General features: G+C 37.4%; 2 protein-coding genes and 3 non-coding genes across 5 annotated transcripts; 4 read left to right on the top strand and 1 right to left on the bottom strand.

Moving 5' to 3' along the window:
- On the bottom strand, positions 1-18,631 carry LOC117342746 (mannan endo-1,4-beta-mannosidase-like). Its single transcript, XM_033904982.1, has 8 exons — positions 18,543-18,631; positions 10,377-10,448; positions 9,643-9,828; positions 7,575-7,835; positions 6,225-6,393; positions 5,839-5,992; positions 5,381-5,461; positions 1-291 (listed from the first exon to the last, which is right to left on the bottom strand). The coding sequence occupies exons 2-8, from the start codon at positions 10,429-10,431 to the stop codon at positions 49-51; spliced, it is 1,149 nt and encodes a 382-aa protein (XP_033760873.1). The 5' UTR covers positions 10,432-10,448; positions 18,543-18,631; the 3' UTR covers positions 1-48.
- Trnat-agu lies at positions 13,886-13,959 on the top strand. The gene has a single exon. It is a non-coding gene; the product is annotated as a tRNA-Thr (tRNA).
- Positions 17,689-17,762, top strand: Trnat-agu. Its single transcript has one exon. It is a non-coding gene; the product is annotated as a tRNA-Thr (tRNA).
- On the top strand, positions 17,967-18,040 carry Trnat-agu. The gene has a single exon. It is a non-coding gene; the product is annotated as a tRNA-Thr (tRNA).
- A 5,169-nt stretch (positions 18,632-23,800) lies between the features above and the next one.
- LOC117342940 (otolin-1-like) lies at positions 23,801-24,905 on the top strand. The gene has a single exon (XM_033905239.1). The coding sequence runs from the start codon at positions 23,908-23,910 to the stop codon at positions 24,817-24,819; it is 912 nt and encodes a 303-aa protein (XP_033761130.1). The 5' UTR covers positions 23,801-23,907; the 3' UTR covers positions 24,820-24,905.
- Positions 24,906-26,194: the final 1,289 nt, after the last annotated feature.

Genomic DNA, 26,194 nt, shown 5'->3' with positions numbered 1-26,194 from the left:
TTTAAAGATTAAACAGCAGTTAGGTTTATTCTGTTATACAAATTACATTTATATTTGGATACGGATGTGACCGTGGCCTGTTCGTCCCGAGATTGACCGCAGGCCCTTTTCTTGGGTAGCGAGTGAGTCCGTGTACTCGCCATTCGCTCGTGCGTGCCAACTCCACGCCCCGGCGTACCCGTGTGTGTACAGGTATGGAAACTGACCATCGATTGTCCAGCCTCCGCCCAAAACCTGGTTAAACTCGGCCACTACTAAAGGACGGTTCAGGCCATAGGCAGTTGCATTGTGCTGTAAATAAAAAACACAATATATGATTTTCTAAGTATGGCAATGACTGAAGAGTTGAACTGCTTGGCTATCATGTACTTTTCTAAATCTTTTGAAAAAATAATACCTTAATTTTGTGTAGAATTTGGATTTAAGAATTGGGAACAATGAAAATATTTTACTGATAATTCATGTCTTAATTTATGGTCCAATACCGGTGAATCTCCCTCACAAATCGGGAAATCTTCCTCACCAATCGGGGGAGTCTTCTTCACAAATCGAGAAGTCTCCCTAACAAATCGGTAAGCTTGGAAAGTTACATTTTCGCAGTGCTACGGTATTTTTATCAGTTATAATCATCATAGAAACCATGACGGTGGAGTTCAACACTTATATTTAATTTCTTACAGCTCTTGTTTTATTGTCAAAATCTAACTTGATTCTTACAACCTTTGTTGTCATTGTCAAAATCTAACTTGATTCTTACAGCTTTTGTTGTCATTGTCTAAATCTAACTTGATTCTTACAGCTTTTGTTGTCATTGTCTAAATCTAACTTGATTCTTACAGCTTTTGTTGTCATTGTCTAAATCTAACTTGATTCTTACAGCTTTTGTTTCATTGTCTAAATCTAACTTGATTCTTACAGCTTTTGTTGTCATTGTCTAAATCTAACTTGATTCTTACAGATTTTGTTTGATTGTCTAAATCTAACTTGATTCTTACAGCTTTTGTTATCATTGTCTAAATCTAACTTGATTCTTACAGCTTTTGTTGTCATTGTCTAAATCTAACTTGATTCTTACAGCTTTTGTTTGATTGTCTAAATCTAACTTGATTCTTACAACCTTTGTTGTCATTGTCTAAATCTAACTTGATTCTTACAGATTTTGTTTGATTGTCTAAATCTAACTTGATTCTTGCAGCTTTTGTTTGATTGTCTAAATCTAACTTGATTCTTACAGCTTTTGTTGTCATTGTCTAAATCTAACTTGATTCTTACAGCTTTTGTTGTCATTGTCTAAATCTAACTTGATTCTTACAGCTTTTGTTTGATTGTCTAAATCTAACTTGATTCTTACAGCTTTTGTTTGATTGTCTAAATCTAACTTGATTCTTACAGCTTTTGTTGTCATTGTCTAAATCTAAATTGATTCTTACAGCTTTTGTTGTCATTGTCTAAATCTAACTTGATTCTTACAGCTTTTGTTGTCATTGTCTAAATCTAACTTGATTCTTACAGCTTTTGTTGTCATTGTCTAATTCTAACTTGATTCTTACAGCTTTTGTTGTCATTGTCTAAATCTAACTTGATTCTTACAGCTTTTGTTGTCATTGTCTAAATCTAACTTGATTCTTACAGCTTTTGTTTCATTGTCTAAATCTAACTTGATTCTTACAGCTTTTGTTGTCATTGTCTAAATCTAACTTGATTCTTACAGCTTTTGTTGTCATTGTCTAAATCTAACTTGATTCTTACAGCTTTTGTTGTCATTGTCTAAATCTAACTTGATTCTTACAGCTTTTGTTTGATTGTCTAAATCTAACTTGATTCTTACAACCTTTGTTGTCATTGTCTAAATCTAACTTGATTCTTACAGCTTTTGTTGTCATTGTCTAAATCTAACTTGATTCTTACAGCTTTTGTTGTCATTGTCTAAATCTAACTTGATTCTTACAACCTTTGTTGTCATTGTCTAAATCTAACTTGATTCTTACAGCTTTTGTTGTCATTGTCTAAATCTAACTTGATTCTTACAGCTTTTGTTTCATTGTCTAAATCTAACTTGATTCTTACAGCTTTTGTTGTCATTGTCTAAATCTAACTTGATTCTTACAGCTTTTGTTTGATTGTCTAAATCTAACTTGATTCTTACAACCTTTGTTGTCATTGTCTAAATCTAACTTGATTCTTACAGCTTTTGTTGTCATTGTCTAAATCTAACTTGATTCTTACAGCTTTTGTTGTCATTGTCTAAATCTAACTTGATTCTTACAACCTTTGTTGTCATTGTCTAAATCTAACTTGATTCTTACAGCTTTTGTTGTCATTGTCTAAATCTAACTTGATTCTTACAGCTTTTGTTTCATTGTCTAAATCTAACTTGATTCTTACAGCTTTTGTTGTCATTGTCTAAATCTAACTTGATTCTTACAGCTTTTGTTTGATTGTCTAAATCTAACTTGATTCTTACAACCTTTGTTGTCATTGTCTAAATCTAACTTGATTCTTACAGCTTTTGTTGTCATTGTCTAAATCTAACTTGATTCTTACAGCTTTTGTTGTCATTGTCTAATTCTAACTTGATTCTTACAGCTTTTGTTGTCATTGTCTAAATCTAACTTGATTCTTACAGCTTTTGTTGTCATTGTCTAATTCTAACTTGATTCTTACAGCTTTTGTTATCATTGTCTAAATCTAACTTGATTCTTACAGCTTTTGTTGTCATTGTCTAAATCTAACTTGATTCTTACAGCTTTTGTTTGATTGTCTAAATCTAACTTGATTCTTACAACCTTTGTTGTCATTGTCTAAATCTAACTTGATTCTTACAGCTTTTGTTTCATTGTCTAAATCTAACTTGATTCTTACAGCTTTTGTTTGATTGTCTAAATCTAACTTGATTCTTACAACCTTTGTTGTCATTGTCTAAATCTAACTTGATTCTTACAGCTTTTGTTGTCATTGTCTAAATCTAACTTGATTCTTACAGCTTTTGTTGTCATTGTCTAAATCTAACTTGATTCTTACAGCTTTTGTTGTCATTGTCTAAATCTAACTTGATTCTTACAGCTTTTGTTGTCATTGTCTAATTCTAACTTGATTCTTACAGCTTTTGTTGTCATTGTCTAAATCTAACTTGATTCTTACAGCTTTTGTTTCATTGTCTAATTCTAACTTGATTCTTACAGCTTTTGTTTGATTGTCTAAATCTAACTTGATTCTTACAACCTTTGTTGTCATTGTCTAAATCTAACTTGATTCTTACAGCTTTTGTTGTCATTGTCTAAATCTAACTTGATTCTTACAGCTTTTGTTGTCATTGTCTAAATCTAACTTGATTCTTACAGCTTTTGTTGTCATTGTCTAAATCTAACTTGATTCTTACAGCTTTTGTTTCATTGTCTAATTCTAACTTGATTCTTACAGCTTTTGTTGTCATTGTCTAAATCTAACTTGATTCTTACAGCTTTTGTTGTCATTGTCTAAATCTAACTTGATTCTTACAGCTTTTGTTGTCATTGTCTAAATCTAACTTGATTCTTACAGCTTTTGTTTCATTGTCTAAATCTAACTTGATTCTTACAGCTTTTGTTGTCATTGTCTAAATCTAACTTGATTCTTACAGCTTTTGTTGTCATTGTCTAAATCTAACTTGATTCTTACAGCTTTTGTTGTCATTGTCTAAATCTAACTTGATTCTTACAGCTTTTGTTTCATTGTCTAAATCTAACTTGATTCTTACAGCTTTTGTTGTCATTGTCTAAATCCAACTTGATTCTTACAGCTTTTGTTTGATTGTCTAAATCTAACTTGATTCTTACAGCTTTTGTTTGATTGTCTAAATCTAACTTGATTCTTACAGCTTTTGTTGTCATTGTCTAAATCTAACTTGATTCTTACAGCTTTTGTTGTCATTGTCTAAATCTAACTTGATTCTTACAGCTTTTGTTGTCATTGTCTAAATCTAACTTGATTCTTACAGCTTTTGTTGTCATTGTCTAAATCTAACTTGATTCTTACAGCTTTTGTTTCATTGTCTAAATCTAACTTGATTCTTACAGCTTTTGTTGTCATTGTCTAAATCTAACTTGATTCTTACAGCTTTTGTTGTCATTGTCTAAATCTAACTTGATTCTTACAGCTTTTGTTGTCATTGTCTAAATCTAACTTGATTCTTACAGCTTTTGTTGTCATTGTCTAAATCTAACTTGATTCTTACAGATTTTGTTTGATTGTCTAAATCTAACTTGATTCTTACAGCTTTTGTTTCATTGTCTAAATCTAACTTGATTCTTACAGCTTTTGTTTGATTGTCTAAATCTAACTTGATTCTTACAGCTTTTGTTGTCATTGTCTAAATCTAACTTGATTCTTACAGCTTTTGTTGTCATTGTCTAAATCTAACTTGATTCTTACAACCTTTGTTGTCATTGTCTAAATCTAACTTGATTCTTACAGCTTTTGTTGTCATTGTCTAAATCTAACTTGATTCTTACAGCTTTTGTTGTCATTGTCTAAATCTAACTTGATTCTTACAGCTTTTGTTGTCATTGTCTAAATCTAACTTGATTCTTACAGCTTTTGTTGTCATTGTCTAAATCTAACTTGATTCTTACAGCTTTTGTTTGATTGTCTAAATCTAACTTGATTCTTACAGCTTTTGTTGTCATTGTCTAAATCTAACTTGATTCTTACAGCTTTTGTTGTCATTGTCTAAATCTAACTTGATTCTTACAGCTTTTGTTGTCATTGTCTGATTCTAACTTGATTCTTACAGCTTTTGTTGTCATTGTCTAAATCTAACTTGATTCTTACAGCTTTTGTTGTCATTGTTCAATTCTAACTTGATTCTTACAACCTTTGTTGTCATTGTCTAATTCTATATCTTGTATCTATCATTGACACACTGATCCTGTACTTGGACAGCCATTTTGGCGATGAACTGTCGCCATCCCTATATGGCTACAACTAGGACTACAAACGGACACGCTACGGATGTCATTTACGGTCCTATACATGTCGCTTCTTTCTACAGACAGAAATTAGTTATATAGTAATATTGTGACATTGCCATGTAAATACAACACATTCATTTACATTTGTTTTATATTACACAGAATTTATTACATTCGGCCGATATTATTAACTTGGACACTAGCATAATACATGCGTCACATCGTTTATGAAATTAAGACATGGACGCCCATTTAAGATCCTGTTTCCTGGACGTTTTTATTTTCTGTAAACAGGTTTTTGGTTTTTAATTAAACAGCATAATTGTTTTCTTCTTTTTCTGCTTGTCTTTGTTTTTAGCATTTTTACGGAGAGAAGAATTCGTACACAAAACAATATTGTAAACTTTGTAAAGTTTCCGTCATTCACTTACCCGGAATGGCGCTACAGAGTCGTAGGTAGTAGGAGAAGTTTTACTACTGTATGTGTGTGTGGAGAAGAAATTCAACGTTCCCTGTTGAAATAAATTATACAAAATACATAAGATAAGGTATAAATAATAATTGTATATAAATTAGTGATATTTACTGCATAGATGAACGTCCCTGACAGATGCGAGGCATTCTCTATCGTCGATCTATGTTAGCGTTATCTCCCTAAGAATCATTTTGACTTCGCAGGATATGGGTATAGTTAGTTTGATTAAGCAAGTATATTCAATTAATATTGTTAGACAAGATAAAACAAAGGTAAGATATAAATAAAAGGCAAATTTGTAATGCGACCATAGGAAAAAAGGGGGGTGGACAAGACCAGACGTTCTTCAAGGGTAAGCGCGCGGCATGCATTCCGCCTTCGTAAAATAACATGTTCTGTCTTCAGATGACCTACCAGAGATTTGCTACCTGCAGTGACGAGACAGTGGTCACTGTACAGATTTCGCATGTTGAAGTTGTCGGTGTTGGACTTTGGGTTCCACGACCCGACAGTTACAAGTGCGTACTGGTCATGTTGGCGGATAGCGGCAGTCTGCCAGTTCACGAACCTGCAATAAAGAGTTCCATGTCGGAGAACAAAACCTTGAATGATTGATCAATTTTATATGAGTTGTTGGCAATGATAAAAAAAATCGTATGTGTGGTGGTGAGAGGCTGAGTGATTAATCAATATGAAAAACACACACAAAAAACTCAAAATACAACGTGCGAAACAGATTAAAATAGATATAAAAAAACAACAAACAATTAAACCGTAAGAATATTAAATCTTCAAATAACCTCTGAATCTGATGTGCCGTGTACATCTGTTGGACCCATCCTGCTCCTGAATTGTGAAGGAACCTAGTATCGTAGCAGGGTTGGTGTGTGTCTTGGTGGCCCACGATAATCTCACCCTCAGGCTCGTTCATGATATCCCACCCTCCAAGGTTAGGCTCATCCTTAAGCGCTGCAATCGTGAAAAATATTCTGTCACAAAAATCATTTATATTGTATCACCATGGAAACTAGCCTGTTAGTCGTTCTGTTCTGTGTGTCGTTCTCTGTGTGTCGTTCTCTGTTCTCTGTGTGTCGTTCTCTGTGTCTCTGTGTGTCGTTCTCTGTGTCTCTCTGTGTCTCTGTGTGTCGTTCTCTGTGTCTCTGTGTGTCGTTCTCTGTGTCTCTGTGTGTCGTTCTCTGTGTCTCTGTGTGTCGTTCTCTGTGTCTCTCTGTGTCTCTCTGTGTCGTTCTCTGTGTCTCGTTCTCTGTGTGTTGTTCTCTGTATGTCGTTCTGTCACTTGTTCACCGACTGTCGCAACGATGAGTATTTGTACAAAGCTTACTATTGACCATCGCAACGAGGCTTATTTGTCTCTGGGTTACTACTGACAATCACGATGAGGATATTTTGTCTCCAGGTAACCACTGACAGTCGCAACGAGGCTTTTTGTCTCTAGGTTACCACTGACAATCATAACGAGTATTTTTTGTCTCTAGGTTACCGCTGACAATCGCAACGAGGCTTATTGTCTCTAGGTTACCACTGGCAGTCGCAACGAGGCTTATTGTCTCTAGGTTACCAACTGACAGTCGCAACGAGGCTTATTATCTCTTGGTTACCACTGACAGTCGCAACGAGGCTTATTGTCTCTAGGTTACCACTGACAGTCGCAACGAGGCTTATTGTCTCTTGGTTACCACTGACAGTCGCAACGAGGCTTATTGTCTCTAGGTTACCACTGACAGTCGCAACGAGGCTTACTGTCTCTAGATTACCACTGACAGTCGCAACGAGGCTTATTGTCTCTAGGTTACCACTGACACTCGCAACGAGGCTTATTGTCTCTAGGTTACCGCTGGCAGTCGCAATGAGGCTTATTGTCTCTAGGTTACCACTGGCAGTCGCAACGAGGCTTATTTGTCTCTAGGTTATCACTGACAGTCGCAACGAGGCTTATTTGTCCCTAGGTTACCAATGACAATCACAGCGAGGCTTATTTGTCTCCAAATAACCACTGACAATCACAGCGAGGCTTACTTGTCTCTAGGTTACCACTGACAGGCGCAACGAGGATAAATGTCATACAACTTACTACTGACCATCGCAATAAGGCCTATTGTTACAAGGATTATTGTTTTTTCTTTGCTTACCTTTGACCATCGGGATGAGAGCATTATCGATATAGGACTGAAGTTTGGTTGTGCTCTTAACCAGACCCTGAAGACGCTCATTACCGGCTTGCTTTAATGCGCCATTCCACAGACAAAGGAAGACAAACAACTTCTGCGTGCGAGCGAATCGGATGTAGCCCCGTAGGGCTGAGATAAGGGAATGACCGTCATCTGTATCCGTCACCATTCCGTGGCTGTCGAACTTCGGAGAAATCTGCCCTTCCGTGTGTACCCATACTCCTGTGTACAGTTGAGTACAAACAATGTAGTTAAGCAAAGTGTACATGCTAAACCAAAACATCGCATTTAAAAAAATTCTGAATGAAAGAAACAAATTATCATTAGCTATACAGGACTGCACACGTGTCGAATGCTGACCCTATACAGGACTACACACGTGTCGAATGCTGACCTTAAACAGGACTACACACGTGTCGAATGCTGACCTTAACAAGGACTGCACACGTGTCGAATGCTGACCTTAACCAGGACTACACACGTGTCGAATGCTAACCCTATACAGGACTACACACGTGTCGAATGCTGACCTTAAATAAGGACTACACACGTGTCGAATGCTGACCTTAACCAGGACTACACACGTGTCGAATGCTGACCTTAAACAGGACTACACACGTGTCGAATGCTGACCTTATACAGGACTGCACACGTGTCGAATGCTGACCCTATACAGGGCTACACACGTGTCGAATGCCAACCTTAACAAGGACTGCACACGTGTCGAATGCTGACCCTATACAGGACTACACACGTGTAGAATACTGACCCTATAATGACTACACACGTGTCGAATGCTGACCTTAAACAGGACTACACACGTGTCGAATGCTGACCTTATACAGGACTGCACACGTGTCGAATGCTGACCCTATACAGGGCTACACACGTGTCGAATGCCAACCTTAACAAGGACTGCACACGTGTCGAATGCTGACCCTATACAGGACTACACACGTGTAGAATACTGACCCTATAATGACTACACACGTGTCGAATGCTGACCTTAACCAGGACTACACACGTGTCGAATGCTGACCTTAACCAGGACTACACACGTGTCGAATGCTGACCTTAACAAGGACTGCACAGGTGTCGAATGCTGACCCTATACAGGACTACACACGTGTCGAATGCTGACCCTATACAGGACTACACATGTGTCGAATGCTGACCCTATACAGGACTACACACGTGTCGAATGCTGACCCTATACAGGACTACACACGTGTCGAATGCTGACCTTAACAAGGACTGCACAGGTGTCGAATGCTGACCCTATACAGGACTACACACGTGTCGAATGCTGACCCTATAATGGCTACACACGTGTAGAATGCTGACCCTATAATGACTACACACGTGAGAATGCTGACCCTATAATGACTACACACGTGTAGAATGCTGACCCTATAATGACTACACACGTGTAGAATGCTGACCCTACATAATGTATAATGACTACACACGTGAGAATGCTGACCTTATACAGCAAGGACTGCACACGTGTCGAACGATATCTTTTCAGTTATAATTGTTTCTTCCCTTTGATTGTTTTTCGGCATAGCCGTATAATTTTCTTTTGGCTCCGGATGTTACGCGACAGGTGGCGTTACAGGTCAAGATGAAGTATGTGATTGGTCAATGTAGCGGTAAATGCAAAATGCAGAAATGCAGTTAAAGACGAAACAAAATTAAGATTGAATGCAAGCTGAATAAATGGATGTATCTATTAAAATGACACATAAATGAAATTATATTCCTGATTCAAATGCAGTCTTATTATCACCAAAAATAATTCAAACTGATATAATTTTGTTATCCGTGCTGAAACTGCGCATTTATTAATTAGTTGGTTAATTTATTTCACCAGCAGTTTAACATTATAACCACCAGCATTAAAACTATGTCGTTTATCTTTTTTAAAGATATTTCTTGTTTAAAGCTGAAATGGAGACTCACTAAAATAAACCAGAATTAGTCTCGTTTCGATTCTTTATTAAAATATCATGTACTCATTATTACTTACGAATGGAGTTACCTCCCGCGGCCGCGACTCGTCTGGCTATGGACTCGAACTCAGACTTGTGGTGTGTGTTATACTGGTGTTTTCCGAAGTCGTGCCCGTACTGGTCCCACGCCATGTTTACTCCCGACAGGAAAACCTTGGTGCCCTGACCGAAGCAGAAACTTTTCCCGCACACGTACAGCTTGCCTGTGTAATGTATATATTGTAAATGTGATACTGCACGCGCGGCAGGTTTTGTGTGATATTGTAGTTGTTGAATTTTGGGCCTGAAATTATGCGCCCAATTATGACACCATAAGTTACAGATTTTGAAAAGTCTGTTGTAAATGGACTATTATGTTTTTGATGATACGCTAAACTCTGACCCGCCCAAAATATTCATACAGAATCGTCTGCTCCGAGAAAGAATAACATAATTCAAGATGGTTTCGAAAAAACAACGACAACAACCGATCAGACACCAAAACAAATTAAATACATCGCGAGTCATCTCCAAAAAACTGGAAGAGGAAACATGTGTTTCCTGTACCATGGCTGACACCGGATATATGATTTTGTTGTCAGGTAGGTAAGTAACTCCGTCACCAACGACCGAATGTATCATTAAATTATCATTCAATATTACAAAAGAAACAACAACAACAGCAACAAACAAACAAACAAACCAAAACACAAATTTGCTATCTTATGTCTATTGATGCTATCCTCTATTAAATGAAATAGTTTCAACTTACCGTCGACTGCGTGTGCAGAAACTGTCAATACTAGTGCTAGCAAAGTTACAAACATCTTGGATCAAGGATATCCTGTGAAAAAAACATATCGGCAATTATGAAATATATCACATTCCTCCGTAAAACAAATTTGTGTTGTACCACTACTATTAAATTCTTTAACAGTCTTCTCTGCTGGTTCGTATTTTTCTATTTGATTACATGTCATTGGCCTGTGAAGCGTTCATTTTGTATGGTGTAAAAGCAATGACTATCGGCTCGAAATGACGTGTCGTAAAGACGTTCTGTCGCTGCGAAATAGGGCTTCGTTCATTCGTTCTGTCGCCGAGAAATAGCTCTTCGTTAATTCGTTCTGTCGCTGCGAAATAGCGCTTCGTTCATTCGTTCTGTCGCCGAGAAATAGCTCTTCGTTAAATCGTTCTGTCGCTGAGAAATAGCGCTTCGTTAATTCGTTCTTTCGCTGCGAAATAGCGCTCCGTTCATTCGTTCTGTCGCCGAGAAATAGGGCTTCGTTCACTCGTTCTGTCGCCGAGAAATAGCTCTTCGTTAATTCGTTCTGTCGCTGCGAAATAGCGCTTCGTTCATTCGTTCTGTCGCCGAGAAATAGCTCTTCGTTAATTCGTTCTGTCGCTGAGAAATAGCGCTTCGTTAATTCGTTCTGTCGCTGAGAAATAGCGCTTCGTTAATTCGTTCTTTCGCTGCGAAATAGCGCTCCGTTCATTCGTTCTGTCGCCGAGAAATAGCTCTTCGTTCATTCGTTCTGTCGCCGAGAAATAGCGCTTCGTTAATTCGTTCTGTCGCTGCGAAATAGCGCTTCGTTAATTCGTTCTGTCGCTGCGAAATACGAATTTCGTCAATTTGAATATTACTGTGTGATTTTGCACACTGGTGAAGTTTTCAACACTCACACGCACTACTCATCATAACGGAGAGTTAGTTATGAGTCTGCTAAACACACGTACTATAGAGTGCATTTACGGCAAATTCTACATAATATAAATAGTCTACAAAATCGTTTATATTTACATCTTTCCCTTCTTCAGCTTAATAAACGCTGACTGCGTTAAAATTAGTGTGAAGCAGTGAAAAAAGGCTCAGCGAATTAATAAACGCGGGAATCATTAACATAATCATGGCGTCTCTTGGTGACGTTAACGGAACGTCAACAAGACGGCGCCATTTTCAACGGACTGATCTACGTAGCGCTTTCTCCTGTTACCCGATGATCTTTGTCCAAAAAGCTAATGTCAAGTGAATGTTTTGTCCAAAACTAAACTGAAGATGGCGGAAATGAGTGAATATTTAACTTCTCAGCGAGGTAAGCTAACAACAAATGGCTGCTACACATGCTAGTGTTTGAACAAAGCAACCAATGATTCCCAGGCAAATATGATTAGTGTTAACACCAGCTAAACCAAAACATCGCATTTAACACACCACACACAACTCTAAACACGATTGTACACATGTATACACCCGACTTGTTTGCCATTGGAATAATTATATGTACATTGTGTGTATAGATTATTAATATCAAGTTTAGATATGATAAAACAATGAGATAATACCAAGGAGCGCATGCGCTGAAATTAATTTCATTGACCTTAAACAGGAGGCCAAGAAGCGAATATACACTTACAAAAGGCCGTTAACTGCTGTTGCTATTGCTATTGCTACTGAAGTGTACAATTCCTATAGAACAATCGACCACGTCACTACAAGTCTGTGTCAATACACGCTGTGCTTGACAACCATAGTTAATGCCAGACGAAATTTGTGGATTGTGAATATATTAATGAATTGAAAACGTAAAATGTTTTAAACAAAAATGTTGAGTTGTTTCTTTTAATTTAGTAAATAATACAAGTGTCTTTACGTAGATACACTGGAACTATATTATCTTAGCAACCACGACTGCCGTAGTTACCAACGTCGCAACAAATCACGACTTTTATTTTCTTTGTACGGTATTTCCACGATTATGTATGATGTAAATATATGCATTGAATAGTGTTTTTATTGCGTTTACAGTAGTATGAACGTAATGGGATACAGACATACATGTAATTAATATTTTAGCTCTATATAGAATATGTGTGTATCCGATTGCGTTCATACCACCGTAAACGCAATACAAACACCATTCAATCGCTATTTAAATTGTAAAAATATTAAATCACTTACAGAATTCTTGATGAAAGAATGTAGTATGAATTCTGTGATCTAAAGCATCACTCGATCCAACACCAAAGCGAGCTTTACAGCATTTGACACGATATATCTTATCGGTCTATTTATCTACGGAAGTACAAATTTATTTTAAAATAATAGCAGGTATGGAAAGCTAACGGCTAGCTTAACCTTTTAATAGATAACGGTCGACATTTTATTTATAGGTCATCCGAATTGTATTCATGAAGACTGCTTAGCATCATCTAGTAAAAGTTAAAGGCTTCAACAGAGGTCAAGGTGACATTACAATGAAAACTCATGATATTAATGTAAGCTAAAACGGTTTTATATCGCCATCATTTCCCACAAAATTGTTTGGGCTTTTTTATGGATTTTTTTCATTTGTTTTTATTTCATTCGAAAATCAATCTGGGTAAAATGAAATATTCTTGGCGAGTTTCATCAAAAATGACAAAAAAAGTAATATTCTGTTCATCACACAAACTAAGATATTTTTGCAAACCTATCTTACATTGTAGTGTGGATTTGTTACAGCCTACGTGTATTTTGAGATACACGCATTCTAGTGTATGAGCCTACGTGTATTTTGAGATACACGCATTCTAGTGTATATAGAGTAATTTTAGATGAATTATGGAGCTAGGTTGGCATTCGTTTAAAAAGACAACCTCAGAAATGTACAAGGATATTGCTAATTTAGCCTCATAAAACTCAAATAGGTCATGTACACAAAGTAGGTATTTACTTTTGACCTGCATTGTGCTATTTGACCTACATTTTGCTATTTGACCTACATCAAAGGAAAAACTGTTTTGGTTTTATCTCCTGCACTACTTGTCACTAGAACGTCTTACTTGGGTTCTGTATACACATTAACACATTACGGGCCTCTATGTACATATGTATAATACTTCATGTATATTGACAATGTAGGGCGTCGTGAGAAGATAAGATAAGCCCATCGCGAACCTCATAATTAACAGTAGAAATCGGTGACCATGTTTTGCCAATTGGCGGAAAACATTTTTATTAAATATCAGTTTTGGTTTTCATTCCATCACTGGTTTAAAAAAGACGAGCCTAATAAGAAAATAATTTTCATCACATTTTCTTATTATTAGATAAACTCCAATGAAGTTATCAAAAACAAGTTTAACCAATAAACTCCACGAGCTCTTAAAGGTAATAATCTCGAAATCTTTTTTCAGATAAGAACACTTGTCGCATGTCCAATCTGAATTGGGATATTTTTGGTCCTGGGGGCAACAACTCTTGAATTTTTTTATGAATTCAACAAAAACTTACAAGAAAATGGAGGCTCCATAGCTCAGTTGGTTAGAGCGCCAGTCTAGTAAACTGGAGGTCGAGGGTTCGACTCCCTCTGGAGCCTTCTTTTTAATAAATAACAATTATGTTTCTTTTCTTCTAATCACGATTTTTGTTGTAAATAATAGTAACCTCTACATGCTTTAGAAAAATTAAATTTTGTAAAAAGCTATAATGGCAGCAACATTATTGGAAATGTAAATATGTCCTGTGATTAAAACAAGAGGCCCATGGGGCCTGTATCGCTCACCTTGTTGGATTTGACCAAATGTCAAAATAATGTTCATGTTCAATTTGTTCATACACATACTCTCTAAGGGACTGAAAGACCCTATGGATTATTTTTACAACCTAATTGTGAAGAAACTAAGTCCCTTAGGGTGGGGAAAGACCCTTGGGCCTCTTAGACTCCGCCCCTCAGGCCCCTGGGTGTTCAGAGTAAAATTTATACAAACTCTAGATCTGTTCCCCTCCCCCCAAGGATGTTCCTGACCAAATATGGTTCTAATTCATTCATAACTTTATGACTTGTAGCGATTTAAAGACTTAATCTCTATTTCCCCTATTTGGCCCCGCCCCTCAGGCTCCTTGGGGTTCAGAGTAAAAATTTATACAAACTTGTTCCTGACCAAATTTGGTTCAAATTCATCCATAACTTTATGACTAGTAGCGATTTAAATGATTAACCCTATTTCCTCTATTTGGCCCCGCCCCTCAGGCCCCTGGGGGTTCAGAGTAAAAATGTATACAAACTCTGTTCCCCTTCTCCCGAGGATGTTCCTGACCAAATTTGGTTCTAATTCATTCATAACTTTATGACTAGTAGCGATTTAAAGGATTAACCCTATTTCCCCTATTGGGCCCCACACTTAAGGCCCCTGGGGGGCCAGACCAACCGTTTATACAAAATTGGTTTCCCTACACCCAAGGATGTTTCAGACCAAATATGGATCAAATCCCTTTATTCCTACGGAAGAAGAAGGATTTCAAAGAATTTGCTATATTTCCCCTATTGGGCCCCACCCCTAAGGCCCCTGGGAGGCCGACCCACCGTTTATACAAAATTGGTTCCCCTTCACCCAAGGATGCTTCAGACCAATGATGGATCAAATCCCTTTATTCCTGCAGAAGAAGAAAGATTTTAAAGAATATGCTATATTCCCCTATTGGGCCCCACCCCCAAGCCCCTGGGGGGCCAGACCCACCGTTTATACAAAATTGGTTCCCCTTCACCCAAGGATGCTTCAAACCAAATATGAATAAAATCCCTTCATTTCTACAGAAGAAGAAGGATTTTAAAGAATTTGTTATATTTCCCCTATCGGGCCCCGCCCCTAAGGCCCGTGGGGGACCAGACCCACTGTTTATACAAAATTGGTTCCCCTTCACCCAAGGATGCTTCAGACCAAATATGAAGCAAATCCCTTCATTTCTACAGAAGAAGAAGGATTTTAAAGAATTTGCTATATTTCCCCTATTGGGCCCCGCCCCTAAGGCCCCTGGGGGCCAGACCCACCGTTTATACAAAATTGGTTCCCCTTTACCCAAGGATGCTTCAGATCAAATATGAATCAAATCCCTTCATTTCTACAGAAGAAATATTTTAAAGAATTTGCTATATTTCCCCTATTGGGCCCCGCCCCTCAGGCCCCTGGGAGGCCAGACCCACCGTTTATACAAAATTGGTTCCCCTTCACCCAAGGATGCTTCAGACCAAACATGGATCAAATCCCTTTATTCCTGCAGAAGAAGAAGGATTTTAAAGAATATGCTATATTCCCCTATTGGGCCCCACCCCCAAACCCCTGGGGGGCCAGACCCAACGTTTATACAAAATTGGTTCCCCTTCACCCAAGGATGCTTCAAACCAAATGTGAATAAAATCCCTTCATTTCTACAGAAGAAGAAGGATTTTAAAGAATTCGTTATATTTCCCCTATCGGGCCCCGCCCCTAAGGCCCGTTGGGGACCAGACCCACTGTTTATACAAAATTGGTTCCCCTTCACCCAAGGATGCTTCAGACCAAATATGAAGCAAATCCCTTCATTTCTACAGAAGAAGAAGGATTTTAAAGAATTCGTTATATTTCCCCTATCGGGCCCCGCCCCTAAGGCCCGTGGGGGACCAGACCCACTGTTTATACAAAATTGGTTCCCCTTCACCCAAGGATGCTTCAGACCAAATATGAAGCAAATCCCTTCATTTCTACAGAAGAAGAAGGATTTTAAAGAATTTGCTATATTTCCCCTATTGGGCCCCGCCCCTAAGGCCCCTGGGGGCCAGACCCACCGTTTATACAAAATTGGTTCCCCTTTACCCAAGGATGCTTCAGATCAAATATGAATCAAATCCCTTCATTTCTACAGAAGAAATATTTTAAAGAATTTGCTATATTTCCCCTATTGGGCCCCGCCCCTCAGGCCCCTGGGAGGCCAGACCCACCGTTTATACAAAATTGGTTCCCCTTCACCCAAGGATGCTTCAGACCAAACATGGATCAAATCCCTTTATTCCTGCAGAAGAAGAAGGATTTTAAAGAATATGCTATATTCCCCTATTGGGCCCCACCCCCAAACCCCTGGGGGGCCAGACCCAACGTTTATACAAAATTGGTTCCCCTTCACCCAAGGATGCTTCAAACCAAATGTGAATAAAATCCCTTCATTTCTACAGAAGAAGAAGGATTTTAAAGAATTCGTTATATTTCCCCTATCGGGCCCCGCCCCTAAGGCCCGTTGGGGACCAGACCCACTGTTTATACAAAATTGGTTCCCCTTCACCCAAGGATGCTTCAGACCAAATATGAAGCAAATCCCTTCATTTCTACAGAAGAAGAAGGATTTTAAAGAATTCGTTATATTTCCCCTATCGGGCCCCGCCCCTAAGGCCCGTGGGGGACCAGACCCACTGTTTATACAAAATTGGTTCCCCTTCACCCAAGGATGCTTCAGACCAAATATGAAGCAAATCCCTTCATTTCTACAGAAGAAGAAGGATTTTAAAGAATTTGCTATATTTCCCCTATTGGGCCCCGCCCCTAAGGCCCCGGGGGGGGGGGGGGGGGGGGGGGGGGGGGCAGACCCACCGTTTATACAAAATTGGTTCCCCTTCACCCATGGATGCTTCAGACCAAATATGAATCAAATCCCTTCATTTCTACAGAAGAAGAAGGATTTTAAAGAATTTGCTATATTTCCCCTTTTGGGCCCCGCCCCTGAGGCCCCTGGGGGCCAGACCCACCGTTTATACAAAATTGGTTCCCCTTCACCCAAGGATGCTTCAGACCAAATTTGGTCAAAATCCACTGAGTAGTTTAGGACTAGTAGCGATTTAAAGGAAAAGTTGACGGACGGACGACGGACGACGACGGACGACGGACGACGGACGTTTATACAAAATTGGTTCCCCTTCACCCATGGATGCTTCAGACCAAATATGAATCAAATCCCTTCATTTCTACAGAAGAAGAAGGATTTTAAAGAATTTGCTATATTTCCCCTTTTGGGCCCCGCCCCTGAGGCCCCTGGGGGGCCAGACCCACCGTTTATACAAAATTGGTTCCCCTTCACCCAAGGATGCTTCAGACCAAATTTGGTCAAAATCCACTGAGTAGTTTAGGACTAGTAGCGATTTAAAGGAAAAGTTGACGGACGGACGACGGACGACGACGGACGACGGACGACGGACGCTGCGCCATGCCATAAGCTCACTGGCCCTTCGGGCCAGGTGAGCTAAAAAACGCGAACTTATTAATGAATTCGACAAAGTTTTACAATAAGCTATAGATATGGAGGCTCCATAGCTCAGTTGGTTAGAGCGCCAGTCTAGTAAACTGGAGGTCGAGGGTTCGACTCCCTCTGGAGCCTGCTTTTTAATTAACAAATGTTTCTTTTCTTCCAATCACAGTTTTTGTTGTAACTAGTTACCATTTTAAAATTACCTTTTGTAAAATGCTATAAAGGTTAGTGGAACTGTCAACAAGTCCTGGGATTAAAAAAAAATCCAAAAAACTAAAATCTTGAAATTATTAATTAATTCGAGAAAATTTTATAATCACCTATGAATATGTCGGCTCCATAGCTCAGTTGGTTAGAGCGCCAGTCTAGTAAACTGGAGGTCGAGGGTTCGACTCCCTCTGGAGCCTGCTTTTTAATTAACAAATATTTTCTTTTCTTTCAATCACAGGTTTTGTTGTAAATAACTGTTAGCTCCAGATATTTCTTTTAGCATGTATAAAAACAATGGCTTGGAAAGCGAGTGTTCCAAACCTCTCCTTCCGCAAGTTCTATTTACCGTTTTCCTATAACAATTAATACATTGTGTTCTCTCATTATTTTCATTTACATATTTTTTTAAAAATAGTTTCATTTTGTTCTCCACAGGTTTTTAAACATGGTGGAAATGCTACGCTTAAAGTTACATTTAATTAGTAATTTTGAAATCATGATTGTACCATTTTTTTTAAGTTATTGAAAAGTACTGTATACATAGTGAAGTTCGCGGTTAGAATCATTAAATATAATTTTGATATAATCAGTTTGATTTTTTTCAGAAAAGAAGATATTTTCTACAGTAAGATATTTTCTACAGTAAGATATTTTCTACAGTAACCCTAAGTTGTATTTCAAGAGCTTTATTTTACTTACCTTATTGTTAAGTCCGAACTTCTTGTAAATCTGTGTTCCCGTTTCAATCTTTTACTGCGGTCTTTTATATATTTTCAGTAAGAACATTTGTGTAAATCTTGTCACCGTCTGACAAGTGCGTAATTTCATGATGAATGTGAAAGAGGTGCTTTTATCAGAAACTGGAAATGTTTAGTAAAAAACCAAAAGAAATAGTAATTATAAAAAAAAAATTAAATTAAAAAAATAGGAAAAAAAAGGGAAAGTGATGAAAATTCTGTCATTGTGTGACAAGCGTGTTACGATTTGTGCTAGTGAGTTAACGAGAGGGCAGTGACAAACAGGATATGCATTAAATAAATCAAAATTTCTAGGAATATTGTACATTAACTTCATTTATTTTACAACAGTTGTGAAACAAGTTATATCAAGTTCTATTAATTTGTTTGCCAGGAGAACCCCGGGAAAACCCCCAGGTGCTTAGGAGAAGAAATTATAAATTGCATATGCAATACATTGTATATAATTTCTCACCCCAAGCACCTGTGGGAAAACCCACGTCATCGGGCAGGTTTCCTCATACAGGTGTCCTTACATATCTTATACTACTTTTTATAGGTAGTTTCATCTTGTGTGTCACTTAAAATCCCGGAAACTAATCTGAATTGCGTTAATGACACAAGTCTTGACACATCATTATCTGGTATTCCGGATTTGTTTATGCAATTTAACAATGATATTTTTGAATTGTGTAAAATGCATTAAAAGACAACCTTTCGGTCTAACACGTAATGTATGAAGTAATCTATCACATTTGTGAACAACTTCGCAAGCCAGAGGTGTTCAATACGATCCGGCTTTTTTCTGTGTTGTAATGTTATAATCAGGATACTCGTCACTCCAGTACGCCATTTTGTCTATTTGATATCAGGGCGTAGTAAATGTTGGGATTAGTTGTGCCAAATGGTTTGGTCTCTTGGCAAATAAAATTGTTTAAACTAAAGCATGTTACTAGTAATGCCGACTTGTTAATTTCATTTAGAAAACTAATTAACCATATATTTATGATTTAATACAGGATAATTATGTTAAATAATAAAAAAAGAAGAGATTCCTTAAGGAGAGGACGAGGATGGGTCACAATTCGTTTTACTTCCTACTACAAATAGAACAGGCGTATAACAAGGGGCGTAACTAATGAATTCTAAACAAAAATCACTGCGAGTTTCAGTAGTAACGAAGGCACATCTTCGAAAAGACGAATCTTGATCTGTTCCATTTGAAAACGTTTAGTTCTTGTTCTGTTTCTGTCCGTGTTTCAGTCCTTTTTATTTTCTTTATCTTCCTCTCATTATGACCTATACTCGTCCTCTCATTATGACCAATCCTCGTCCTCTCATTGTCACCAATCCTCGTATTGTGACCCATCCTCGTCCTCTCATTGTGACCAATTCTCGTCCTCTCATTGTGACCAATCCTCGTCCTCTATTTGTGACCAATCCTCGTCCTCTCATTGTGACCAATCCTCGACCTCTCATTGTGACCCATCCTCGTCCTCTCATTGTGACCAATACTCGTCCTCTCTTTGTGACCAATCCTCGTCCTCTCACTGTGAACAATCAACATCCTCTCATTGTGACCCATCCTCGTCCTCTCATCATTATTCATCCCCGAGCTCGACCCCAATGCTGTATTGATAGAGCGTTAAACGAAGGGAAGTAACTCTGATAGATCAGAAAAATGTTGTTGCCCGGTGTTTAAACTGCAATCGTCCTCGTATGACGTTCGGAAATGGTCAAACGGCGTCACATCTATAACGCCCAAGTCAAATAGCATATATGCTATCTAAATCAGTTTCCCCGCATGCTTTTTTTTTTTTACTAAAGCGGTCATAGATATGAAATTTTATCAAAAAAACAACAACACCCATCCAATCAAAATTCTGTCATATAGTGATTTGTCTAACAAAGCTACCGAAAGTTAGTGGGATAAATTGATAATTTGGTTTAAAATGCTCAAAATCAATATTGGTCTTCCAGAGTGAAAAATACTGTGTTCACCTCCTTGATATTGATTATTAATTCATCACCATCTAAACCAAATGAGTCTATATAGAATATATATACTCTTCATCACAATAAAGGGGGAAAAAGCGACAAAATAGCTAGTATGATGATGCATGATGATGATCTTTTATATCAGTACATGTGTCGCCAGTGATATCATTAAATTCAATTCCAGGATCTCTATTTAGACTGCTTGCATACTCCATAGCATCAAGAAGTCATGATAGAATAAGCTTAAAAACTGTAATAAAGTGCTTCCGAAATAGAGGCTCTATAGCTCAGTAGGTTAGAGTGACAGTCTTGTAAACTGTCGGTCGAGGGTTTGACTCCTTCTGGAGTTTTTCTTTTATAATTGAAAATGTTACTGATTAACAGTTTTTTTTCAAATAGCAATTTTTAAGGTGTTTTGTTTTGTTTATGAATTAATTGTTCTAAGTAAGTAAACGAAAGTGTGCATTGAAGCAAAATAAATATTTGTCTTTCTATCGTCGATAACTCGCGGTCCTAACGTATGTCACTGTACATGTTAGACCTAACTTACCTTACATGTTAGACCTAACTTACCTTACATGTTAGACCTAACTTACCTTACATGTTAGATATAACTTACCTTACATGTTAGACCTAACATACCTTACATGTTAGACCTAACTTACCTTACATGTTAGACCTAACATACCTTACATGTTAGACCTAACATACCTTACATGTTAGACCTAACTTACCTTACATGTTAGACCTAACTTACCTTACATGTTAGACCTAACTTACCTGACATGTTAGACCTAACATACCTTACATGTTAGACCTAACTTACCTTACATGTTAGACCTAACTTACCTTACATGTTAGACCTAACATACCTTACATGTTAGACCTAACATCCCTTTCATGTTAGACCTAACCTACCTTACATGTTAGACCTAACTTACCTTACATGTTAGATATAACTTACCTTATATGTTAGACCTAACTTATCTTACATGTTAGACCTAACATACCTTACATGTTAGACCTAACTTACCTTACATGTTAGACCTAACTTACCTTACATGTTAGACCTAACTTACCTTACATGTTAGATAAAACTTACCTTACATGTTAGACCTAACATACCTTACATGTTAGACCTAACTTACCTTACATATTAGACCTAACTTACCTTACATGTTAGATAAAACTTACCTTACATGTTAGACCTAACTTACCTTATATGTTAGACATAACTTACCTTACATGTTAGACCTTACATACCTTACATGTTAGATATAACTTACCTTACATGTTAGATAAAACTTACCTTACATGTTAGACCTAACATACCTTACATGTTAGACCTAACTTACCTTACATGTTAGACCTAACATACCTTACATGTTAGACATAACTTACCTTACATATTAGACCTAACTTACCTTATATGTTAGACATAACTTACCTTACATGTTAGACCTTACATACCTTACATGTTAGACCTAACTTACTTTACATGTTAAACCTAACATACCTTACATGTTAGACCTAACTTACCTTACATGTTAGACCTAACTTACTTAACATGTTAGACCTAACTTACCTTACATGTTATACCTAACTTACCTTACATGTTAGACCTAACTTACCTTACATGTTAGACCTAACTAACCTTACATGTTAGACATAACATACTTGATATGTTAGACCTAACTTACCTTACATGTTAGACCTAACTCACCTTACATGTTAGACCTAACTTACCTTACATGTTAGACCTAACTTACCTTACATGTTAGATATACCTAACCTTACATGTAAGATATACCTTACCTTACATGTTAGATATAACTTACCTTACATGTTAGACCTAACTTACCTTACATGTTTGACATAACTTACTTTACATGTTAGACCTAACTTGCCTTACATGTTAGACCTAACTTACCTTACATGTTAGACCTAACATACCTTACATGTTAGACCTAACTTACTTTACATGTTAGACCTAACTTACCTTACATGTTAGACCTAATTTACCTTACATGTTAGACCTAACATACCTTACATGTTAGACCTAACTTACCTTACATGTTAGACCTAACATACCTTACATGTTAGACCTAACTTACTTTACATGTTAGACCTAACTTACCTTACATGTTAGACCTAATTTACCTTACATGTTAGACCTAACATACCTTACATGTTAGACCTAACTTACCTTACATGTTATACCTAACTTACCTTACATGTTAGACCTAACTTACCGTACATGTTAGACCTAACATACCTTACATGTTAGACCTAACTTACCTAACTTACCTTAAATGTTAGACCTAACTTACCTTACATATTAGACCTAACTTACCTTACATGTTAGACCTAACATACCTTACATGTTAGACCTAACTTACCTTACATGTTAGACCTAACTTACCTTACATGTTAGATTACACGGGTTTTCCCCGACTACCACATTTTTCTCCCTCAGTAAGATCCGAACCAACAGAAGAAATCAATATATGTTTTCAAATAATTATTTCGCCTGATATGGATTTCTGTAGTTGACTGTAAAATAAACTTCAAAATTATCTCCTTTTTTTGTATGTGTGGGTCCATGACCTAAAATATCAAAGCAAATAATACGCATTGTACGAGAAACATACTTAATAATTTGATAGTCATCCCCCTTTATAGCTCCACATTTTACTTACGATGTGGCCTACAATGAGCATCAGACCATGTTTGCAATTTGATTTTTACGATTACCAAGGAAGTATTTGTCATAAGGAGATGAATCGATGGATGAAGGTATGTGATGAAAGTATGTGATGAAGGTATGTGATGACGTTATGGCTAACAATGTCTATAATTGGAATATATTATCTAGTTAAACAATGAACGAGTAGCAACACCAGTATAAACATGACGAAATAAATATCGATAGAATAGACTACTTTATATACTATATATTTATGTAACGATATCTTAAAGGATTTGTAACGAGGCGCATTTCTGTCGGTCTCCTAACCATGACGACGAGGAAATAATTAAAAAGTGCACCTTGAATATTAGGAACACCTTGAATTGTTGTTTCTTTATTCAACAATAAGGGAGAAACAGCGCTGTAATATTACGAGACATCACATGGACCGTTCACTTTGTTAGCTGTGCTTCCTTTTATCTTATCAATACAGATTTGGAATTGTAAGAGGTCAGTATACTGACCAGATAAGTAACCAACACTATCATTGTGTGTCTGGCCGTGACAATAGGAGGAAATACCAGTTCAGAATATTAGCTCAATTTATCTGATTTTCCCAAAAAGAGCCACGACTTGTGGTATGGTGGTCAGAGTGTTATGTCCCATTGCAGCAGTAAGAGGACAAACACTTGACGAGAATGACAGTATCCTAAAAACGAACCGGGATGTCATATCGGACCTACAGCTAAGGTTATCTGCTTTAGAACATCGGCGCAATGAAGATACACTCCGCATCCGTGAACTCGAAAAACAGCAACAAACTTATCAAAGCCGTATTACTATCCTTGAGAAACAGCAACAAACTGATCAAAGGCGTATTTCTGACCTTGAGGAACAACGACAAATTGATCAGCGCCGAATTTCTGACCTTGAGAACCTAACGGATGATAACCAGAGGCATGCAACTCGCGTTGAGAAAATGCAACATCGTGGGAAATTGAACTCCCTTCATAAAACCATCCCCAACACATTTGACAACAATTTAACTTTTACTATGGACGAACTACATTCGCCGTCTGGAAGAAAACCTGGAGTTTTTAAAATGTCTACACTAGAGAGTACTAATTCTGGAAAAGAAAAACGTGTGTCGGACAATGCAGGTATGGTTGCATTCTATGCTGTTCTTAGTCATGAAATTAAGCCAATCACTAGTTTAATGGAAATTCATTTCGATAAAGTGACCACCAACCTTGGCGGTTCTTACAGCGGGAACACCGGTACCTTCACCTGTACACGTGCTGGTGTGTATGTGTTCTCATGGACTGTTCACGCAAATCCACGTTATGTGTACACGGAACTCATCAAAAATGGTGCCGTGACCGGGAAAGCTTTTTCTGGAGATTCCCAGTACAGTGGGTCAGGAGGAGGTTCTTTAGTGTTAGAGCTGCACCAAGGAGACGAAGTTTGGGTTCGAGTACATGAATATGCACCGGGAACCTACCTATTTGGCAATTTCGGTACAACGTCTTTTTCGGGTTTTCTTTTGCAGTAGCCAAATACAATGTATCTCCAAAATGATGTAGGATCTATATTGTATAATAAACGGATAAGGAAAGATTTGTATACTGAACCATGCTATTTCGTGTTTAACGTTATATATACACTACAAAAATCATCACAATCTCTCGTCATTCCTTGTACGATGAACTTTTAGGTGTGACGAATCATATTCAGGTATATCTGAGTGCGTTCCTCTGATTTTTGATAAAAGTCAAACTTCAGCTTCGATCACTTTCAATTGTGTCTCGCCCTAATAAAATTTAAGTATCCATAATCATTATTTAACAAACGCAAACAACCTGATGGGTCAAACAAACAAAACATTACTAGTATCTCGTCTTGGTCACTGCTATAAATTTGTGCTATGGCGGCTTTTCATACCTTTAATTTTTCCTTCTTCATATAGGTTTTCCTTATTACTGTGTCTTCTCAATGATATAATTGACTTTCAATTGTTTATATGCAGATTTCTGATTGGTTGAGTTTATATTTTCATTTAGGCAATGAACAGTGGTTTTAATGTTGTTATAGTTGAAATGGCAGCAAGATGTCTGGTGGGCAAATGTAGCATGGGAACCCATTTGGAGTTTAAAAACTGAACCAACCAAAAAGTTCCCGGCTTTTTCAATGTCACATGACCCACTAGGTGTTATAGGCGTATGGTGGCAACTGCTTATTAGCATTGTGATAATGGCGTTATTTTCGGTTTATCTGACTGTAATGACTTTGACAGTACAGAGTACACAATGCAGAGTATACCTTGTTCAATAATAACATACATAACGTTAATGTAGTTTTCAATAACAATGTAGGTATTACATACAATCATAGCATTTGAGATATTATATAAATCTCTTTATATGTTTCAGTGTATGTATTGTTCACAAGAAGATTCTTAAGTATTTGATTTCACCAAAAACTTTCCTCATACATGTATATGGTTAATGACCATCCGAGTTTGAGACGTCTGACAGTCACAATGTCTGAAATTTCGTCTTATCAAACTCAATTGTACTACTCTAAATCCTTATTTTGATTGTGAAATGGATTTATTTAACAAAAAACTGAGAGACCGCCATTGAAAGTTAACAATTCAAATTTTTTTTATTTAAGTGTCACATGTAAAAGGTATTACCAACTTTATAATATGTCCGCTCACTCACCCTTACATCCAGTCTACAATCAGACTTACAAGACACTCACTTTTCCCCTATCACACAAGGCTGTAAAAGTATTAGATACATATCTAAACATGTATCAGTAGTGTATTGACATCAATAAAATTATATAAATTGTCAAAACGTAAAGTTTCAGCCTATGATGTGAGACGATAGCAGTTTGGCCAGTCCTTCCCGACAAATCGCTCA

This window comes from Pecten maximus, chromosome 14 (assembly GCF_902652985.1).
Source record: "Pecten maximus chromosome 14, xPecMax1.1, whole genome shotgun sequence".
In the NCBI taxonomy this organism is placed as follows: domain Eukaryota; kingdom Metazoa; phylum Mollusca; class Bivalvia; order Pectinida; family Pectinidae; genus Pecten; species Pecten maximus.
The sequence above is the reverse complement of the archived record's forward strand: the minus strand, read 5'-3'. Positions and strand labels throughout refer to the sequence as shown.

Excerpts from the sequence above, each read along its gene's own strand:
- LOC117342746 (XM_033904982.1), bottom strand. The coding sequence starts at position 10,431 with ATGTTTGTAACTTTGCTAGCACTAGTATTGACAGTTTCTGCACACGCA. Across the intron at positions 6,394-7,574 it reads TCTCATCCCGATGGTCAAAG|CGCTTAAGGATGAGCCTAAC; the intron begins GTAAGCAAAGAA and ends TCACGATTGCAG. Across the intron at positions 5,993-6,224 it reads ACGGCACATCAGATTCAGAG|GTTCGTGAACTGGCAGACTG; the intron begins GTTATTTGAAGA and ends TCTTTATTGCAG.
- LOC117342940 (XM_033905239.1), top strand. The coding sequence starts at position 23,908 with ATGGTGGTCAGAGTGTTATGTCCCATTGCAGCAGTAAGAGGACAAACA.